Raw genomic sequence first — 19,450 nt, forward strand, 5'->3', positions numbered from 1 at the left:
TTGTAATAAGTGGTGTCTTCACATTTCCTGACGTGTCAAACAGTAGGTGTCAACGAGCAATTTCTTGCTCGAGTGAATCGCGAACATGCGTCAATCGTGCCGCCTGATTCTCGTCGCCTGGCACGAGTTTGCATCTATTCGCATCTTTATGTTAAATTTTTATGTTATTTACTCGCTCAAATCGCGTTTGTTACAAACGTAGCATTAGGGTTAGGTTGATGCAAGTACTGTGCAAGCACATGTAGAACAGGACAATAAAATATAAGTTATACAACAACTTTTTGTTTTCCATAGGGACATACTGGGGAACTGTTTCTTCTTACGTGCTGAGATTTCTTTGAAAGGGGCAACACATCACATCTCTTTCAGTGACACTGACCAGCTGCCTCCACCCTTCCGCATAGATAACATCTCTGAGGTAAGTCCACAGAAGATAGTTGCTATTAAAGATGAAGTGAAGATGTAGAACAAGTGTTGGTCTGTATTGCACAATTTTTAATTGATACCTCAAATCCGCCTCGCATTTCTGAGATGATTTTGACAGTTCAGTCCGAGTGATTCCGAACATCCTTCATATAGTATGTGCCAAGCATAATGTGCATAGAAAGTCTTTGCACGTTCACCTTTCTTCGACCCTTAAAGTCCTCGTGAACTGGAAGTTGCGATCGTTTTTACTTCCGTATTCTGACACATTTCCTAGTGAAAAGGAATTTCAAAGGAGAAAATGAGTGGGCGCGGCTTGCGTTTTTCACTGCGAATTGATTGGATGTGTAAAAAAATCCGTTGCATTGATTTTGAGATGAAACTGGCAGGACGGATGCTCCGGCCAAGCCGTCTTGTTTACGTCATTTGAGATGGATAGTCATTTCAGGGCTGACGTGCATTTTCAAATTTTAACTGAAGATTATGAGAGTACATGAATTTTTAAAAGAAAATGACCCACACTGATAAGCTATTTACTATAAACGCTGCAATATTTCATGAAAAAATAAGAATTGTCATTTTTTATTTCACTGGGACTTTAAGCTAATTTTCCCTTTATATAATCCTTCAAAGGTTTTACATTTACTGAACGAGACACGATTCTAGCTATTACAAAAGACAGATATAAAGCTTTTGTCCCACAAAATGGCTCTTTTACTCCCTGTGGCATGACTTAAGCGATCGATTTATCCATCAAGCTTTGAATTCACACCTGACAGCTCTGCAGCAGGTGGTTCATTTGTCTCTTTTTGATCTTTTTTGATACATTAATGATTCTTTTAGCCGTACTTTTAGCTTTGTTGTGGGCATCTTTCTGAAATACTAGAATGTCTTTGATGCTTGGCTTGAGTACATTCCCAATGGTATTTCATGAAGTCCTCAAGGGTTCCAGGTCTTTTAACATCAGACAACCTCATCCAGTCCATCCAGCAGATGTTTATCAAATCTTGGCTTGTGCCACAGCAGCAATACTATTACACACATCTGCTGTCTTGATCCAGAACCACCTAAAGGCTACAGAGAGCAGTGTAATCCCTGCAGAGAGAGTGCACTACAAAGCATCCTAGCTCCACTGGCAAGCAGCCTTGCCTTTGGCAGTCACTGACTAGACCATATATTTCTTCCTTCTCTGTGTGTGCGTCACGTCTACGTGCTTTTCTCAAAGTGCTGTGAGCCCAGCATGACTCCAGCATGTTCTTTTTTCTCTTCGACACCTAAATGTCAGGTCTTGCCGACATGATGGGGAAGCATCAGTTGTTAGTGACTCCGCTCTCCGCCCTGCACCTTGTTGAGAAGCCCACTACTGTGGTTTCTTTAATCAAACCATTTGGTTGCTATCAGGACTTTGATCTAAGACAGTCTGCTTCTATGACCAAAGTGATCCTAATGTAACATTTGAACATCGTTGAAGAGTTGCATTCTCTATTTCAGGTGCCTATCCAGTTTTGGCAACATGGCGTGGCTGACATCAGGCTACACACCGAAGTAAAACCAGGAGAATCGCTAGACTACGCCTGTGATGAACCCATTCTTCCCCCTTACATCACTCTCACTGTGAAGGGAGCCGGATCTTCAGAGGTGACCGCTGAAATGAACTCCTTCAGAGAGTACAACAAACTCTACTACGAGAACTTCATCTACATTGCGGCATCCTTCACATTCTCAGAGTGAGTTCTCCACCGTTTTCTCTCCGGCCGTTTGTTTTTAGGTTAAAAGGTCGTTCGAATGATTTCGAACTGATTTGGTTGTAAATATTAGTACAGTCAAGGCTTTTAATTTACTAACAGAGATGCAGGAAAGAGGCCAGTGGGGAAGAACCGGGATGTAAGCTGTGCTGAACTGGTGCTGGATATAGAGACCAAAACACAGAGGGTCATTCTGAAGAAGAAGGTTTACTTCTGTTCCTTCTCATGTTCTGTTTCCAGCGTTCTAATTGAGCATAGCACTCTGGGTAATAACATCTCGTCGGGTTCATTTATCTGTTTAGGAGCCTGGTAAGCGCTCCCAGCTGTGGCGGATGACGGGAACAGGAATGCTTTGTCACGAAGGCTCCTCTCCTCCTCAGAGTAAACCTTCTCAGCCTCGACCCCTCTCTTCATCTTTAGTGCTTGACATCGCCGAGCTGGCTGCAGTAACAGACAACAGGTTATAAGACACCGAAGAAACCTTGTGCTGTCTAATCGAAGTTTAGAACAAATGTTGTTTTGGTGTGTGAGTGTCATTTCTCACCTATCTTGCATGTCTTATTTTTAGCTATGAGCCTCTGATGTTGAGACGGCCAGACAACCGCCGCAGCACCACCCAGACATGGCACTTCAGCTCCGGCATGTTGACCTGTGGTTTATCCAGACTGGTCGTTAAGGTCTGTCAATCAAACTCGGGTCGCTCCTAATTTGAATTTTCAGTTTGAAAGCAAAAGTCGTTCCTTAACGGCATGTTGTTGTTGTAGGTAAAGGGAGGAGTTTCAGGGCTGTTCGATGGTGCTGAGGTGGTACTGGGTCCAGACTCTTTTGATGTGGTGCCGGCACCAGAGCAACAATTTATCAACCAGAAAATGAGGCCTGGCTCAGGGGTGCTGTCTGTACAGGTCCTGCCCGATGGGCCCACGCGAGTACTACAGGTAGGACACTCACCCACCCACCCACTTTGTTAGGACGGTATGCCATTTGGAATGAAGTGAATTCGCACTTTCTAATATAATGCATTCCACATTTCAGATCAGTGATTTTAACCAACGCCGCATGAATAGACTTTCTCCTAGCACGGAGGAAAGCCAGATTAAAGAGAGTACAGAATCGCAAGTTCATGATGAGGAACTCGAGGTAACAAAAAATGCCTCTAAAAATGTTCGTACTGCCGATTTATTGATGCAGCATCGTACTTTGAAAATGAAAAGTTTGTTTTTATTAAGTAATATAATGCAAAAGAAAGATTTGCATTTGGAGAAGATAACATCCTTATCCATTTTCTTTTCCATAGGTGTTAGTGAACCTAGAGGAGGGAGTGGGCCTATCGCTAGTAAATAAAGTCCCTGAGGAACTGTTGTTTGCCACCCTGTCTGGCATTGATCTGCACTTCACCCGCACTGCTGCCAGCGAGGTGTTAGAACTTACAGTGAGAGACATTCAGGTAACTTAAATGCACAAACACACTTTTGTCATATTTTTTAGATTTGTGGGAATGAATCGGCAAACGTTTTACAAAAGCAGATCACCCTGTGCACCCCGAAATCAATTGCATTCCCATTTCAGACAGATATGTTTTACCGTCTCATGATCTATTTCAGGTGGATAACCAGCTCCTGGGCACCACTCACCCTGTGATGCTGTGTGTGACTCCAGCGTCCAACGAAAGCAGTGCTGTGGACTCAGGCCCTGCTCTGCAGGTCAATGCGGTTAAAGTTCCAAGCAACCTCATGCTTACAGACCTTTTTAAGGTAAAAGCTTCAGGCATTCATTTCTACACCATTTGTGCATCTTATTATTTCGCAGTGAGGTTTTGTGAAACGCTATTACTCGGCTGCAAGAGTTTGATTATAGATTGATCTCTCTGTCCTGCAGCATCTGATGGTCACAGCGCGCCGCTATACAGTCATCATTGAGGAGAAACTTTTGTTGAAGCTGCTCACGTTCTTCGGCTACGGACAGGCAGAGGGTGTGTAGAGGGATCCCTCTGCTGTGCATTATGGCAAACGTAGTTCATTATGCACTGACAACTTAATGATTTTGTGTTTCAGAGTTGGAAAAGTTGGACGAAAACCTCCACGAGAAAGCCAGCGAAGATGCAGGAACCCCAAAACGCTATTATTTTGAGAACTTGAAGATCAGTCTCCCTCAGGTCAAACTGAGTGTCTTCACCTCTCATAAGTTGCCCCCTGACCTCAAGGTACACGAACCACAACAAAACAACTGCAATTTATTGTCTAAATGCTGTCATTGCTTAATTGGTTGCAGTAACAGTTTCATAAGACTAAAAACACTATAACCAAGTCCTGTTGTCTAAAGTTTTCCAGCTGGCCTTATAATGTGTATAATATGGTGCTCTGAATGTGTCATAGAGTGTCGTCTGTGTTCTCTACAGGCCTTGAAGGGAATACTGGGGTTCCCACTCATTCGGTTTGAAGATGCAGTCATTAACATGTACCCCTACACTCGGGTCCACCCCTATGAGACGCAGGAGATGGTTATCAGTGACATCCTTAAGCACTTCAGAGAGGTAGGAAACAATGGTGACCAACAATGAGAGTAAAAGCATTGTGTTGGTGCAAACGCCACTTTAGTCTGTGATTTTGCTTTTTCATCGCCACTGTGTGATGTCATCTGCTCATGGACTTTTGGATCTCCTTTTAGGAGCTGATCAGTCAGGCAGCCCAGATCCTGGGCTCAGTGGACTTCCTGGGCAACCCTATGGGGCTACTGAATGATGTCACAGAGGGCATGAATGAACTCATCAAGTATGGCAACATCGGAGGACTTATCCGCAGTGTGACACATGGTGTTTCCAACTCTACAGCCAAGGTAGATAAGTTCACATGGTCACGTGATCTATGTCTCACAATGCATGATTCTCTATTACTGTAGTATTAAGTGGGAATATTTAACCAGCTACTTCAATGATGATAAAGGCCATCTGTTCAGCTGTACAGCAGTTACCACAAGAAAGGAATTTTATCAAGTCATATCTAGAAAACAACATGGGAACGGCCTGTCCTTGTGTACAAGGTCTGTTTATGTGTAAATTAGAAGCTTAAGTTGTTTATTTCAGTCTTATTGAACATGTTTTTTGAAGAACCATCCAGGCACTTTGTCTGAACACAGCACTAGAACAAGCCACATGTTGTCATTTGATGATTTCCAGGAAAAGAATGGGAACAGCATCGAAAGGTCAGATGCACGTGATGTTCACCAGCAGACCAATCTCACGTGATTTCCCTCCGAATATGCATTGAAGGTTCAGATCGCTGATTAGTTTGGTTCTCTGTAAACAAGCACGTTAGTCAGCGGAGATGTTTTAAAAACCATCTCTGGAAAGTTCGCATGGTTTTGAGACTTTTGTGTGTATCTCAGATTTGAGCTTGAGCAGATGGACACATGATTGATGAGCTCGGTCAGCGTTGGTGTGTGTGCGCATATGTGGTTGCAGATGGCATTTTAGCACAGCGGCGATGTTTGTGTGTGGTCAGACCCGAGTGCCAACAGTCAACTCTCAGCATGCCTGTCGCTCCACAGCCCTTCACTGCCGGCCAGCTCTTTGTGTGCTTTTCCTCCTGCACTCTCATTTACTTTGCTTTCATACCGACCGTGCTCATGCCAGAAGTACTGATGATTTGGGACCTCCAACCAGTGAGCTTTCCAATTCGCACTTGACGTTTCTCACTGCTCTGCCGAACTCTCACTCCCTCACACAGAGCTTTGTTTTAAGCCAAGTTGAATTAGTTTAAACATGCTCATGACTTTTGAAAATGGATCAGTCTGTGACTGCAGCTCAAACGGAGGAGTAGTGTCTTGATATAGTCTATTGCAATTGCTTGGTGGACTGGTGAATGTAGTCTTAAGTTCTCTGGAAAAAAGTTTTTCCCCTCTGTTGCCACTAACACAATTACAACAGTTTTAATAAAAGTTTGTGAAAATCATCCACAGACTGTGTAAATCTTTATTGTGTTTGTACAGAATACAGTAATTTTTTTGTAACTCATGTCATGGCCACCCAAAATGTATTTTGTAACCTCTGGAATTCTTTGTTAGTTTTACTTTATTGGTGCCTGAAACTTTTAATCAGACTTTGACTGGGAGTTTTCAACAAAGAAACTGCTACTATAAAGGAACAGTTCACCCAAAATGAAAATTCTGTCATCATTTACTCACTTTCAAACCTGTAGATATTTTGTTGTTCTGCTGGATACAAAATTATTGTAACCAAACAGTTCTGGGGCACTATTGACTACCATAGTAGGATTTGTTTTACTATAGTAGTCAATGGTGCCCCAGAACATTTTGGTTTTACACATCCTTCAAAATATATTTTTCTGTGTTCAGTAGAATAAAGAAATTTACACAGGTTTGAAATGACGTGAGGGTAAATAAATAATAACAAAAGTTTTATTTGATCTCTTTAAGCTGATTTTTGAACTGGTTTTGCCTGGGTCTATTGAAACAGGCCTTGAACTACCTAATACTGAGCTCTATCATCTTTCTGCCAGTTGCCTCAATACAACCTCTGACCCCTGGCGCACTGAAGCGTTGTTCTCTTTAGAACAGCATTTCACGTTTATCACCAGCTTTTACGCTCTTTCCCGTAGCCCGTCAGACCTCAGTCACCCACTTAATGACAACCGTAACATGATTTCATACATCTCTTTCTGTTTTTCTCACACATGCACGTTCTCACACACCTCTAGAGGCCCTGCTTTCAAATAGGACAGGCTAACGGTGTGCAGGGGGAGGTATGGGGGCCATAAACTTGAAAGTGTTCTGTTCCGCCTCGGCCTCCCCTAGACTCATATCTGGTAAATGTATTGGTATAATTTCACAGCCAAGCTTTTTTCTGAAAGAGAGGAAGGAGAGAGAGAGAGAGAGGGAGAGGGAGAGGGAGGAAAGAATCTGAGCTGGCCTTCAGTTGAACTCATCAGGGACTTTGCTTGGAGGGGTCATCCCAAGTTCATGCCTGACTCTTGGTTGAGTTCTGCAGAATGTGCTTGTGTTTATACAGTGCTCGGGCTGCAGTAGGGAGCTCGCTGGGCCTGTAACACAACCTCACGGCCAGGAGGCGCCTGCAGGGGACCTGTGGGGGGCCACTCTGGCAAAGTCAGGTCAACTATGCCAAGATGGGGGGGAAGCCACCCCATTAGACAAATTACAGCCTGATATATTTGACAGCTGGATGTGACGGTGTGTAAAATCAGTTATCTGTAAAATCGATATGTTGAAGGGGTTGAAAGCTGTGGTAATTGCCCAGGACGTGATGCATTGTAAATATTGTGTCAATTTGGGTGATTTTAATGACATTATGATGAAATTATACAAAAGTACATTGTTGTTTACTAAAGGCAATTTACAGTGTTATTTGACTGCAATCTATAGTATAACATTTGAAGAGTTTCATTTCAGCCTTTTCTTGTAAGATCAGTCATTCCACACAGAGAACCAAAGCAAGTTATTGCTATGTGCCAAAGTACACAGTCATCTCATTCACTGCAGGGAGTCTGTGGGCCGGCTTTTCAACTAAAGGCACAACTATTCCAGCATCTGATGTTTTAAAGCCTTGTTTTAATATAAAGCCATTCCAAATTTTCATTTAATCAGCATTTCTAGATGTATTGTGGCCATTCCAGTACAGTGTCTGTTGAATTAAAAAAAATCTAACCTCAGGAGTAACAAAGTCATCCTACAGCAATGTGAAAAACTGACAGCATGACAAGACGCATCAAACTGTAATAACAAGCTCATGTTATCAGATAAAAAATATATTTTTGAACCTTTCGTAAATACATGTAAAAATAGTACTGTTGTTTTGCTTAAAAGTGACTATGAACTTGTTTTCTGTGCTGTATTTGAGGTCTGAAAAAATATAGAGCTTTTCTGTTATTTTGACATGTTTCTCCAGTTTTCATTTTCTGTGAATAAATGCAAATATAAACAATATATTTTTTTTTAATTTGGGAGAAGTATTGATTGTAGTTCACAGAATAAAACAAAAATCATTTAACCTAAACGCATACCTATAAATTCATAAAAACTGATAATTTTTTTGGAAATAGTCTCTTCATTGTTTCGATGCGGTATATACAGTACGTATCATTTTAAATGTGTTAATTTATTTAATGTCCGGTTCTTTCTTTCTTTACTTCTTTATTATCTGTTTTTTGTTTCTGTTGTTGTTAAAAGTTTATTTGCCCGTGCAGTTTGCAGGTACCTTTGCTGATGGACTGGGTAAGACGATGGACAACCGCCATCAGACTGAACGAGAGTACATTCGCTATCATGGAGCCACCAGCGGAGAGCACCTCGTGGCAGGGATTCACGGTCTTGCTCATGGTAAACCACAACATTTGACCTTCCATAGTCTTTGTCAAAATATCGAATGTATACATTTATAAATTTGGCAACTGTGTATTGTGCTTTGCTGTTTAGGTATTATTGGTGGCCTTACCAGTGTCATCACTTCCACGGTGGAGGGAGTGAAGACCGAGGGTGGCGTCAGTGGATTCTTCTCAGGTCTTGGGAAGGGATTGGTTGGCACGGTGACAAAGCCGGTTGCAGGAGCTCTGGATTTTGCTTCGGAAACGGCTCAAACTGTCCGTGACATGGCCAGCGCTAACAACAGGTACTTTCTGCTCGAATGGAGGAACTTTACAAGGAATAGTTCAGCCAAAGTCTTATTCCTAATCTTAATATTCTCCCAGTGTTCAGCACACCCTTCACCTTTGTGGTTCAATATTTCTAGCACTTAAAACTTCGCATGACCCCTCTGTAAATGTGCCCGTAGATCCCACCTGCCTTTTGATGAGTTTAGCTTGTGGCTAGCGGAGCTTTACACTAATGAACACCTGCTAATGATCCAAAGCACGGGCGTGTAGAATTTGCCCACTGTTTTAAGAGCAGCCTTTGGAGTCTCACCTCCACTTCATCCTCTAAAGCCAGCAGCACTACCTGAGGTTTTACGAGAGGGGCCAAAAAACAGGTCATATTACACAGGCTGTCTGGTATGTAAAGCCATTTGTTCGTCATTTGCCTATGTATATGTGTGGCAGGGCGTGTTTGTGGTTTAACTGCTCCAACCGGAGAAGGAATGAGTTTCCTGTCCCCTCGCCATTCCCAGTGAATGAGAGAGGAGCTGTGTGTATATGTGTGTGGAGAAGGGACCTGCTGGTGAACTGTGCTGGGGGAGTTGAAGGGAGAGGCATTCGGAGCGTGCCTGCCACATTGCGGCCAAGAGTTCAGCCAGAGTTCACACCGAAATTGTGCAGGATTCACGCTTCACAGCGGACACCGTCTGACCCAAGTACACTCGCAGATAGCACTTTTGCCACAAATCACCACATACGCGCCTTCTCAAAGGATCGATTTAACATTTCCACCTATCAACAAGTGAACACAATGACACCCAGTTGGCCTTCCTTTTCCTTTACATCTGAAACACGAAAGAGGTTTCCCACGTTTTAAAGGTTTTAAGCAAGGTCACCTTATGCATAGATTTATGGAGCGATGTTTGTGTTTTTGGCGGTCGTGAGTACGACTCGTACACGCACCGTTAGAACGCAGAAAGGAAATAAACAAGTAAATGAGAAGCAGACTGTAGCGAGCTCAAGAATAGTGGAAGTGTCCACACAATCTTTTTGCTCTCCTGCCCTGCTAGTGAACTCACCCTCCCACTTCAATTCTCTGGACCCCAGCACCCCCTCCACACACACACACGCACACACACACACACGCACCATTCCCAACTGCACTATGCAATCCAGGCAGCTTTCCAGAGGCAGCTCAATTACAACCAACAAAACAAAGGCAAAGAAGTGCTGGGGGTTGGCGGAGGCAGCATGAGGGGCTCAGACGTTGACCGAATAGTTTTATCTTTAGCTGTCAGTTTAGTTTGAAGAGCATGCATTTTCTATTACTCCAGACTTTTGAAGAAATTCCCCTCATGTGGTTTGCCTCTTGACTGTCAGCTTTGGGAAAGACATCAAGGTAGATTTGTATGCCTATGCAAAGTTTTGTTAAACCTCAAATACCTTCACAGTATAAAATCATAGTACTTACCTGTTGCACGTTTCCCTACTGTTATAAAAAAAGGAGCTTGTGCATAACTTACCTGTCATTCTCGTTTATAATGAACAAAAATAAAAGTACATTACATTGACCTAGAATAGATCAGTCGACCCAGTGATGACCAAGAGCCAAAGATAAGAAAGAAAAAACAACAACTATTAGTCAACCAAACATGAGACATGCCAGATGAACAAACTAGATGTCTCACCACAAGTCACTTTGACCGTTTTTGCTTTCAGACCAAAGGAAGGCCTAATTTCGCTTGCACTCCATGTTTTTGTGACTATGTCTGAGAAGAACCGAGTAAAACACCTACAGCAGCCTTCCACATAACGCCCACCCTCAAACCCTTTTGCTCATGATCATTCTCGGAAAGGAGCGAGAAGTAAGAGCTGTTTGTTTGCACCCATTGACAGCTCACTGGCCGGGCTCCAAGCCCTGTGCCTGACCTAAAATTGAACCCTATTGTTCCAATCCCACAATCGGGTGCGGGGCATTGTGCTTGATCGCCTCCAGAGCAGTGGGTGAGGCGAGAGAGAGAGAGAGAGAGAGAGAGAGAGAGAGAGAGGTTAAGAGTCTCCCTGGGTCTATTACAGTCCTGTCATGCACAGGGCCAGATCTCATGACTTACGGTTATGATTATGAACCGTGGCTTGATGTCAAAAAGAGAGCCAAGTCAATGTGGAAGTTCTGGCTTGGCTTAGGAAAAAAACATCACAATTTCATGTCATAATAAGGTAAGCAGTGGCTTGAGAATATTTGATTTAGTTATAATAGCTTAACTCGGACTAACACTATTACACTATAATTCATCTGGTTGTTTATTTTTTTCTTGGCACGACATCAGAAGAGTTCACAGCGAGTTTAGTTTTCGGCTTCAGTTTTGTAGGTTTGCTTTGAAATGCAACATGCTAAAGTTTTGCTGACATAAATAAATAAAAACAGGGCTCAAGTTCAGAGGTTTGCCCGTCCTTTGCCCTGTGTCCCTTCTTTAGCACTTGATAAACAGCGGCAGCTGCGTTCGCCAAGCTTCGGTGTAAACCGAACAGAAAAATGCAGTACATTGCCGTCTTTGTGAATCAACTGGAAACCATCAGCTCTAATCAAATGCCTGCTGGCCCAGATTCAAGCCAGATGTAGGAATTCCACTTGGCCCACCAGTGGTAGTCAAAAAGAGGGGTTGTTTGCAGTAGAAGCAAGATTCGAGCTTTGCATTGGCACATCGGGCCTCGTCCGCTGAATCTGCACACCTAACACCAACACGCTGTGATTGAAGGTGAAACAGAGTTGAACCACATGATATGGTGGCAGGATATCACCTTAACAGGCATAGCAGGAGTCTGAGTATGTGGGTTATTTGGATTGTGGCACAACAGGTGTTATTTCAAGAGACTCTCTTGTACTCTTTAACGGGAAGCGGGGGAAAGAAAAAAAAGTTCTAGTCTTTCCAGTAAAAAAGCTGCTTCATTCCAACTTGGATTCCCCGGAGTTTAACTCTCTTAAGGCTGTGGGGTTTGTAGATAATGATTCTTGTGTGTTTTGTATCCGTGTTTCAGGCTGAGCGTGCAGCGAGTGAGGAAGCCGCGCTGCTGTAAGGGACCTCAGGGGCTGCTGCCCCGATTCTCCTCCCTACAAGCAGATGGACAAGAACAACTATTTTACTTAACAGACAATATCCACTCTGAATAGTGAGTACATCATGTCTGATGGTAAAGTCAGTACTTAAGTCAGTTAGACACTTCAGTTTGTATAACAAAGCAATACACTGTTCACTATTGTTTTTGATAAATAAAACCTAAAACATTTCCAGAGTGTTTATCTAGTTCAAGTATACAAAACTGTAGGGGGATTATTTTTAGACCGTGTACTTTGATGTGAAGCCCCAGGACCTGTTTCGCTGTTCAAAGCAAGACAGACAAGACATTTATCACTTAAGAGGCTAATCCATCCATATCAGGAGACCTCCTGCCGGCCCACCTGACCTTTCTCTTCAGAGGTGCCACACTGGTCATTACTCTCCTCAGCTGTAGCCTGCACATGACCGTCTTGTGCTCTTTGTCTCACTGTTGTGCGACACTTCTCTATGAATCAAATTTATAATCTTAATCTGGTTTTATTATTCAATAGGAGTATTCAGTTCATAACTTCACAACAATTTAATTTTGAACATGTTTGCTCATGGGCTCCAGAGCAAACCTGTGAAGTAATGCAATTCAAATTGAATTAACTCAGATTTACTAAACCAGGACATGGGTCTGTTTTTCTCTTAAAGAGTAAAGACAGCACACTGTTTATACAATAATATATACGCTGTAACCAGTTCGTAATTTCTGTCCTCTATAGTTTCATTGCAGTGGAGCTCATAGACACCTACTGTGTGCTGATCTCCTCCAAAGTGGTGTACTTCCTCAAGCCTGGAGAGTATGCAGATCGGGAAGCAATTTTTCTGGAGGTCAAATACGATGATCTTTATCATTGTCTGGTGTCCAAAGACCATGGGAAGGTATATGTGCAGCTTACAAAGAAAGCTGAAAACAGCAGTAGCGGAGTGGCCATTCCAGGTCCGTCACACCAGAAGCCTATGGTAAGAGACATGTTCTTGAGTTTTTTTGGCACTTAATACAAATACGATACAAAACGCAGCCTTTTTTTTTTACAAAACCGTCAGTGAAAAGACATGCTTAACCATGTTGATCATCAGTTTTAGGAGATCAAAATAAATGACGTGAAATATTTTTTTGATTTATTTGTTCATTTTCAGTTATTGAGGGTTACAGTTTTTACAACCTTGTTACCAAAAATGGGACATACTGTATATACACAAATTTTCTTGAATTTGTGTGATTTCGTTTTTTAACAATAGACATTATATAAACACGTAAATTAAATAATAAACATTGGTTAGGCATGGTTTTAATTTAGTTCAATTAAATCATTTTAATCGGTGTAATTTAGTGTAGTGTTCATGGAAAACCTTTTCACCTTTTCACTACATGACACAACATCTTATTTGCATCTGGAGGTCGACTTTTGCAGATGAATATCTGTCACTAATGCCTAAATCTGTTGTTTCTCCACAGGTTCATGTGAAAAGCGAGAGCCTTGCCATTAAGATTTCACAAGAAATCAATTACGCCAAGAGCCTTTACTATGAACAGCAGCTCATGCTGCCTCCCAGTGAGAATGAGGATAGTCTATTATTGGACTCTTAACCAAACCGCCCCACAGGGTGGTAGGTGTTTCTCGCTCATTTTTCAATGGCCATTTCATTTTTTTCTGTTTCTGCGGAAGGACAGTAATAAATCAGCAAAGCGTGATCACCCACTTAGGCCAGTCTACGGGATGTGCTCACAGTGTGTGGTTTCTTCACTGATGCAAATAATCTAGAGGGGCGGCTATAAACCCTGGCAAGCACAGATTTAAATATGAATATTTCAATATGCAAGTGTTTTATCAAGTTCCCGTATAATTTTTTGGTTTGTTTGTTTTACAGTTGTTAATAGAATAACCGGTATTTGTCGCTAGATGTACACAGCTAGTCTGACACTGTATATGTTTATGTATAGATTCTATATGTACATACATAGACACACACTAAAAGGATGTTATCTGCCATGTATATAAAATGTTGAAATATATTATATAGAATGAAATTAATAATGGATTGCTGTACAAAACTGCCTTTTTTATCTGAATATGACAATAGAGATTATGTGCACTGATGTAAATGTAGAGAACTGGAGCTGTTCTCCCAATGGTTTGTGAACTAACATTAACACACACAAACATACATGCACACTGGCACAAAACACAGAATTGTAAATATTGTTTCAATACAAGCAATCCACCCTAAAAACGAATTTGTTTTCCTCTCAAATTAATTTATTTTTTTATTTTCTGTATTACATTTAATTTAACACGTTGCTTTATATGTAGTCAGACTGTAAGGTTGTTTGAAAATCCAAGCTTTACACATGAAACATTTAACATGGCCACAAATAAAATGTTATGCAGTGCTTAAGATGATGCGCTCCCATTTTTTGCCTTTTATGGATGCCCTTATTTCTCTTTCTTCTATACCACAAAATGTCTGTTTTAGTACTGTTTAGTATATTTTAACTTGTACACTACGTGAATAAAGATGACTTTATTTGGGGTTGTGTAAATTCAGTTTTATGCTCGCATAACCACCTTATTCTTTTTGGTATTTCACAATAAGTTGTTTCACATATTAACAAAGTCGTGTTTACTCTATTTTTTCTTGATAAATTGTATACTGTTATGATAGGCAAAGCAATAAATACTATAATTTTGAGAGGCTCCCAAAATCCTTATTACGTTTAAGTGGTTTCCAATACACTTTAATTTTGACAGTCTTTACAAAAAAGCACCACTTATCACGATATCGCAAGAAACCAAATCAGACATAAATTGTTACTGTCAGCAACTCCGCCGTCAGCAAGATGATCTTGCATTTGCACAACTATACACTGGAACTGGTGTAGAAAATCTTCAGATTAGTCTATCCAGTTTTGATGTTGTTTTACAATGGCATGTCTTCAACCAAGTGACCATTTTTTGCGATAGACCGTCATGTTACTGTTCACTACAACTCGAATCAGTGTTGCCAGATAGAGTTCCAGCCCCAAACGGTCCAAAACCCGCCCAAACTCACACAAAACCGCCCAAAATAATTGATTAATATTTGGTTAAATTTGATAAATATTTAGCTATTTTAAATGCTACAATTAATGTACCATGCTATGGCTAGCGACATACACCAGCAGCAACGGAACCACAGTAACAAAATGACAACATAAGACGTTCACATCTATGGCCCCGCCCTCACATCGCACACAACGCACTTTTACAGTGTAGATTTAGTTTAAAGATTATTCACATACCCAAGTCGGTAATGACGAGTTCAACAATGTGGATTGAAATTATATTTTATACTTCAAATATTATTATTTTAACTATTATTATTACTACATTTTACTCATTATAAACAGGTGTGTAAGAAAGAGCGAGACAAGACAGAGAGAGGGAGATCTTAAGCCTAAATGCAGAACAGTAACAGGGTGTCGGTTTTAACTTGACAGGATACTGAAGAACACAACTGAACGCAACTTTTCAGAATCACTTCGGCATATTGACTGTTTATATTTCCCTCTGAGTGCTGGCTGCTGCTTCTTTTTTGGCGGTTGCAAAACTGTCTTTGGCGGTGGCAAACTATCACTCGTGATTGGCTAAAAACCCGCCCAATCTGGCAACACTGACTCGAATCGGATTTCGCGCCACATGTAAAACATGCGCGAGCAATTTGACGAGCATCGCGAGAATTCAGGAAGCGTATTTTAGCTGCTCACGCATTGTTTAAACCGGGTAAAGATAAACAAATATAGCCAAGCCCACAAATAAATATATAACAAGATAAATGTATCGAGAATAAGCTTCGTTCTCCAACTTCTTATAATACAGTCTACTGAAGAGACTGAGTGATATGAATCAAAGACTTCTTGCAGAGACTTCTTAATAGTAATTTTCCCTCGTTTGTTAGTCATAATACAAGTATCTGCTAAATGAATGCATGTAAATGTATGGAAGCCCGTTTCCGCCAGAGTTGGGATTTTTTTTAGATTTTATAAGTCATTATGACTTAGTATCTCAAAATAATGAGAAACTACGTCGAAATTTCGACTTAGTAACTCATAATAATGAGAAACTTTCTCATAATAATGACTTAAGTATCTCAAAATAATGAGAAACTAAGTCAAAATTTCGACTTAGTAACTCATAATAATGACTTAGTAACTCATAATAATGACTTAGTATCTCATAATAATGACTTAGTAACTCATAATAATGACTTAGTAACTCATAATAATGACTTAGTATCTCATAATAATGACTTAGTAACTCATAATAATGACTTAGTATCTCAAGAAACTTTGACTTAGTTTCTCATTATTTTGAGATACTTAAAGGCGCAGTTCTTAATTAACAGCGGCCACTAGCGTTGTATTATAGATTTGCCACGAATCGCTCAGTCCAAACACGACGGTGGCCACCACAGTACAAAAAGATGTCGTTCTCATGTTGACGCAGGGAAGAGATTTTGCGGGCATTAGAAAGACTGTAGAAAGAGCTATGACTTTTGTATTACATAAAATAAAAGGTTTGTGGATTTTAAGTTTAAAAAGAAGGATAAAGTCAGGCAGGAGCTAGGACCAGCGCTAATATTATAAACACTTTCCAGCAGAGACGCGTTAAGACCCGCGGTACTAACACTTTTAGCAGATATGTACTCACAGATATCTATGGAGATACTTTCCAGCAGAGAGACGTTGTAGAGAAAGATCGTCTAAAAATCACCTCTGAGGAGGTTGCTTTGATTCGGATCAGTATGTGAGTAACATACTAACATATCAAGATATGTTGTTGTGTAATGTTAGCTGTGTGACGGAGCAGTTTTGAGCGTCATTGTTTATCTGGAACCGCTTTAATATTGTACTCGTCCAGATACTGGAGAGAGAGAGCGAGAGAGCGCTGGAGCTGAATCTGGAGAGTGAGCGAGAGTGCGTTTTACTCTTTTACTCAATGATGAATAAACTTTCAGTTAATCCGCAGGTCACATGCGTTCCGCACCGGAGAGCACGATCCGTACGGATCACGGATCATCCCGCGATCTGTTTCACCAGGATACCACAGCGGAGAGGAGGAGGAAACGCGCGTTGTAGAGTTGTTTGTCCGTTTAGGGCTGCTGTACAAAACATGGCGGCGAATTCAATGTATGTAGGCCCGCTCTGTATGTAGATATAAATAGCTTATTCTAAGGTATTACAAACTTAATGGTTCATTACGTAAGGTCTTTATACACCTCTGAAGAAATAGTTTTGTATATTATATTGCATTTCTGTCAATAGATCCTCCTAAAAATGCCGTATTGTTCCTTTAAGTCATTATTATGAGAAAGTTTCTCATTATTATGAGTTACTAAGTCGAAATTTCGACTTAGTTTCTCATTATTATGAGATACTAAGTCATTATTATGAGTTACTAAGTCGAAATTTTGACTTACTTTCTCATTATTTTAAGATACTCAAGTCATTATTATGAGAAAGTTTCTCATTATTTTGAGATACTAAGTCATAAAATCTAAAAAAAATTCCCAACCCTGGCGGAAACGGGCTTCCATATAAATGTAAGCTAAATGTCCGTTTAATTAACTGTGGCAGTACTTTCAAATAGTCTACATTCTTCTTGAATGACAGTGCAGTGTCAAATCACGGGCGTCTCGGGCCACACACTCATTAGGAAAAGATGGATGTGTCTCAGCATCACACAACCCGTGGTGCTTAAACAAGCGTAAGGCAAGAGGAACACAATAAAAAGTTCATTGCTGAAAGCAAGTGAAATCTCTTCTAGCGCATGTTGATATAAGAATGGATACTAGATTCTATAAATGATTAATGGTGGCATTGGAAATATACAATCAACATACAGTATATAAACTATAATTGTATATTTATGCTCATATCCGTAAATCTGATTTCTGTATATGTGCACTACCCATGCTCTGTGTACTCTTTCGACTTATTCTCCACCTGTGCTAGGTCACATTAGATTGTTCTTTTCCCTGGGCAAAGGGTTCATCACAGGGTGAGCTGTCTGTCCAATGGCCTACTCAGATTTATCTACTATTTGGCTAACCTTGCACTGAACTCACCCCCTGAGATTTGAGCTGACTTCTCAAACACATGCTCTCCATGACACAATTTCATGTCCTGATCCCAATCTTAACAGTGTCCATCATTACTGTTAGGCACGCCAAAACCCATTGTTCAGCGCTGTCATTTATACTATACAAAATGTACTTGTACTGGGCAATTCCGTGAAAATGTCAAACTTACCATGAAAAAATAAAGTTTTTACCAACGGTTTTTACTTTGGTAACAGCACAGATATTAACATCAGGTGGTTCAAATACCCATGTGAGATCTCTCTTCAAATTTGTAAAGCATTTGTTTTATTTTTAGTGCATGATTTTTCATAGTCAGGTAAGTGCCATTTTCAGGATTGTCACATCCATAACGCTACATATTCCTCATAAAGGGACACATGAAAATTTAAATAAAATAACTATTTTATGTTCTATAAAGAGGCATCCCTTCTCCATGAATTGGGTATTATTGCTTTAGGATTGTGCATTTTATTTCACAGAAATCCTACAAAGTTTGTCGTCTAACAAAAAACCTGTCCTTTTTTTGTCACATCCATAACGCATCTTTATTTCCCTTTTTTAAAATATAAAATTTGTTCATAGACTGACATTTTTTTATGTTTAGACTCTATCAACAAGGGTGGAGTAAAATATAAACAGATGGCAGCATTTTTATGTCACGTCCATAACGCAAAATGTCACGTCCATAACGTTGGAATTGCCCTACTGGTAAAAATCCATACTACACATTCATTCTTTTGGTCAAGTTTGTCAGAAAGTAAGTTGAACCACAATGTTTATTCATTTATTCAACTCACAGAAGAATGTTGCTTTGTGCATGTTATACTTAGATAACACTCTATTGTCTTGTGCAGCTGGGATGAACTGTAAAAAATGATAAAGATGGATAAAGAAAGAACTGCCTGTAATCTAGATTTGATATTGTGAGATGACGCCGTCTTAGATCTGGCCAACAGAGAGAATACATTGTCTGAAAACATTCAATTATCTATGCATCTGTTTGGAGAGAGACAGCTGTATTGATACACAATGTTTACATATTAATTTAGACGGTTTTATTACAAATAAGGGAGCATTCAACATTTTGCCTTCAATAAAATCTAACAAAGACCAGAGTACACTAAGCTACGTTTATCACTAGCTCAGATGTCAGTGACAGATCGGACAAAAAAGATCACTTCTAGAGAGCCAAAATCACAATTTGCCTTTTTGTCTTCCAGTGGCTGACCCCTCGGCAGTGTGCTTTCCTGCTAAGCGGAGTTAGTGTTATGACAACCCTGCCTAGTGCACAATGAGCTCATGATTGGCTGGCCCGCAGCGATGGAATGCTGACCATGAAATGCCTGTGAGTTTTGGCAGAGACAAAACAAGCACACTGCCAGGGACTGACACTTCCATGTTTTCTAACCCACATGAACGCCCACAAAATAACACTCGCTGGGTTTTTTTTAAGATCAAA

At 40.6% G+C, this 19,450-nt stretch overlaps 1 protein-coding gene across 2 annotated transcripts in view; it reads left to right on the top strand.

The window, feature by feature from the left end:
* Window positions 1-14,263, top strand: part of vps13d (vacuolar protein sorting 13 homolog D) — a 39,749-nt gene extending 25,486 nt beyond the window's left edge. For both annotated transcript variants that reach the window (XM_057363119.1, XM_057363120.1), the window contains 18 exons: window positions 295-418; window positions 1,915-2,150; window positions 2,271-2,373; window positions 2,471-2,628; window positions 2,737-2,845; window positions 2,933-3,103; window positions 3,201-3,305; window positions 3,463-3,612; window positions 3,770-3,919; window positions 4,044-4,137; window positions 4,220-4,368; window positions 4,564-4,698; window positions 4,833-5,000; window positions 8,384-8,516; window positions 8,613-8,805; window positions 11,804-11,935; window positions 12,591-12,831; window positions 13,328-14,263. In XM_057363119.1, coding sequence (XP_057219102.1) covers window positions 295-418; window positions 1,915-2,150; window positions 2,271-2,373; window positions 2,471-2,628; window positions 2,737-2,845; window positions 2,933-3,103; window positions 3,201-3,305; window positions 3,463-3,612; window positions 3,770-3,919; window positions 4,044-4,137; window positions 4,220-4,368; window positions 4,564-4,698; window positions 4,833-5,000; window positions 8,384-8,516; window positions 8,613-8,805; window positions 11,804-11,935; window positions 12,591-12,831; window positions 13,328-13,459 — 2,683 coding nt within the window. In that variant the 3' untranslated portion in view covers window positions 13,460-14,263. The remainder of the gene's footprint in view (window positions 1-294; window positions 419-1,914; window positions 2,151-2,270; window positions 2,374-2,470; window positions 2,629-2,736; window positions 2,846-2,932; window positions 3,104-3,200; window positions 3,306-3,462; window positions 3,613-3,769; window positions 3,920-4,043; window positions 4,138-4,219; window positions 4,369-4,563; window positions 4,699-4,832; window positions 5,001-8,383; window positions 8,517-8,612; window positions 8,806-11,803; window positions 11,936-12,590; window positions 12,832-13,327) is intronic.
* Window positions 14,264-19,450: the final 5,187 nt, after the last annotated feature.

The sequence above is a fragment of the Triplophysa rosa genome, linkage group LG21 (genome assembly GCF_024868665.1).
Source record: "Triplophysa rosa linkage group LG21, Trosa_1v2, whole genome shotgun sequence".
NCBI lineage: Eukaryota > Metazoa > Chordata > Actinopteri > Cypriniformes > Nemacheilidae > Triplophysa > Triplophysa rosa.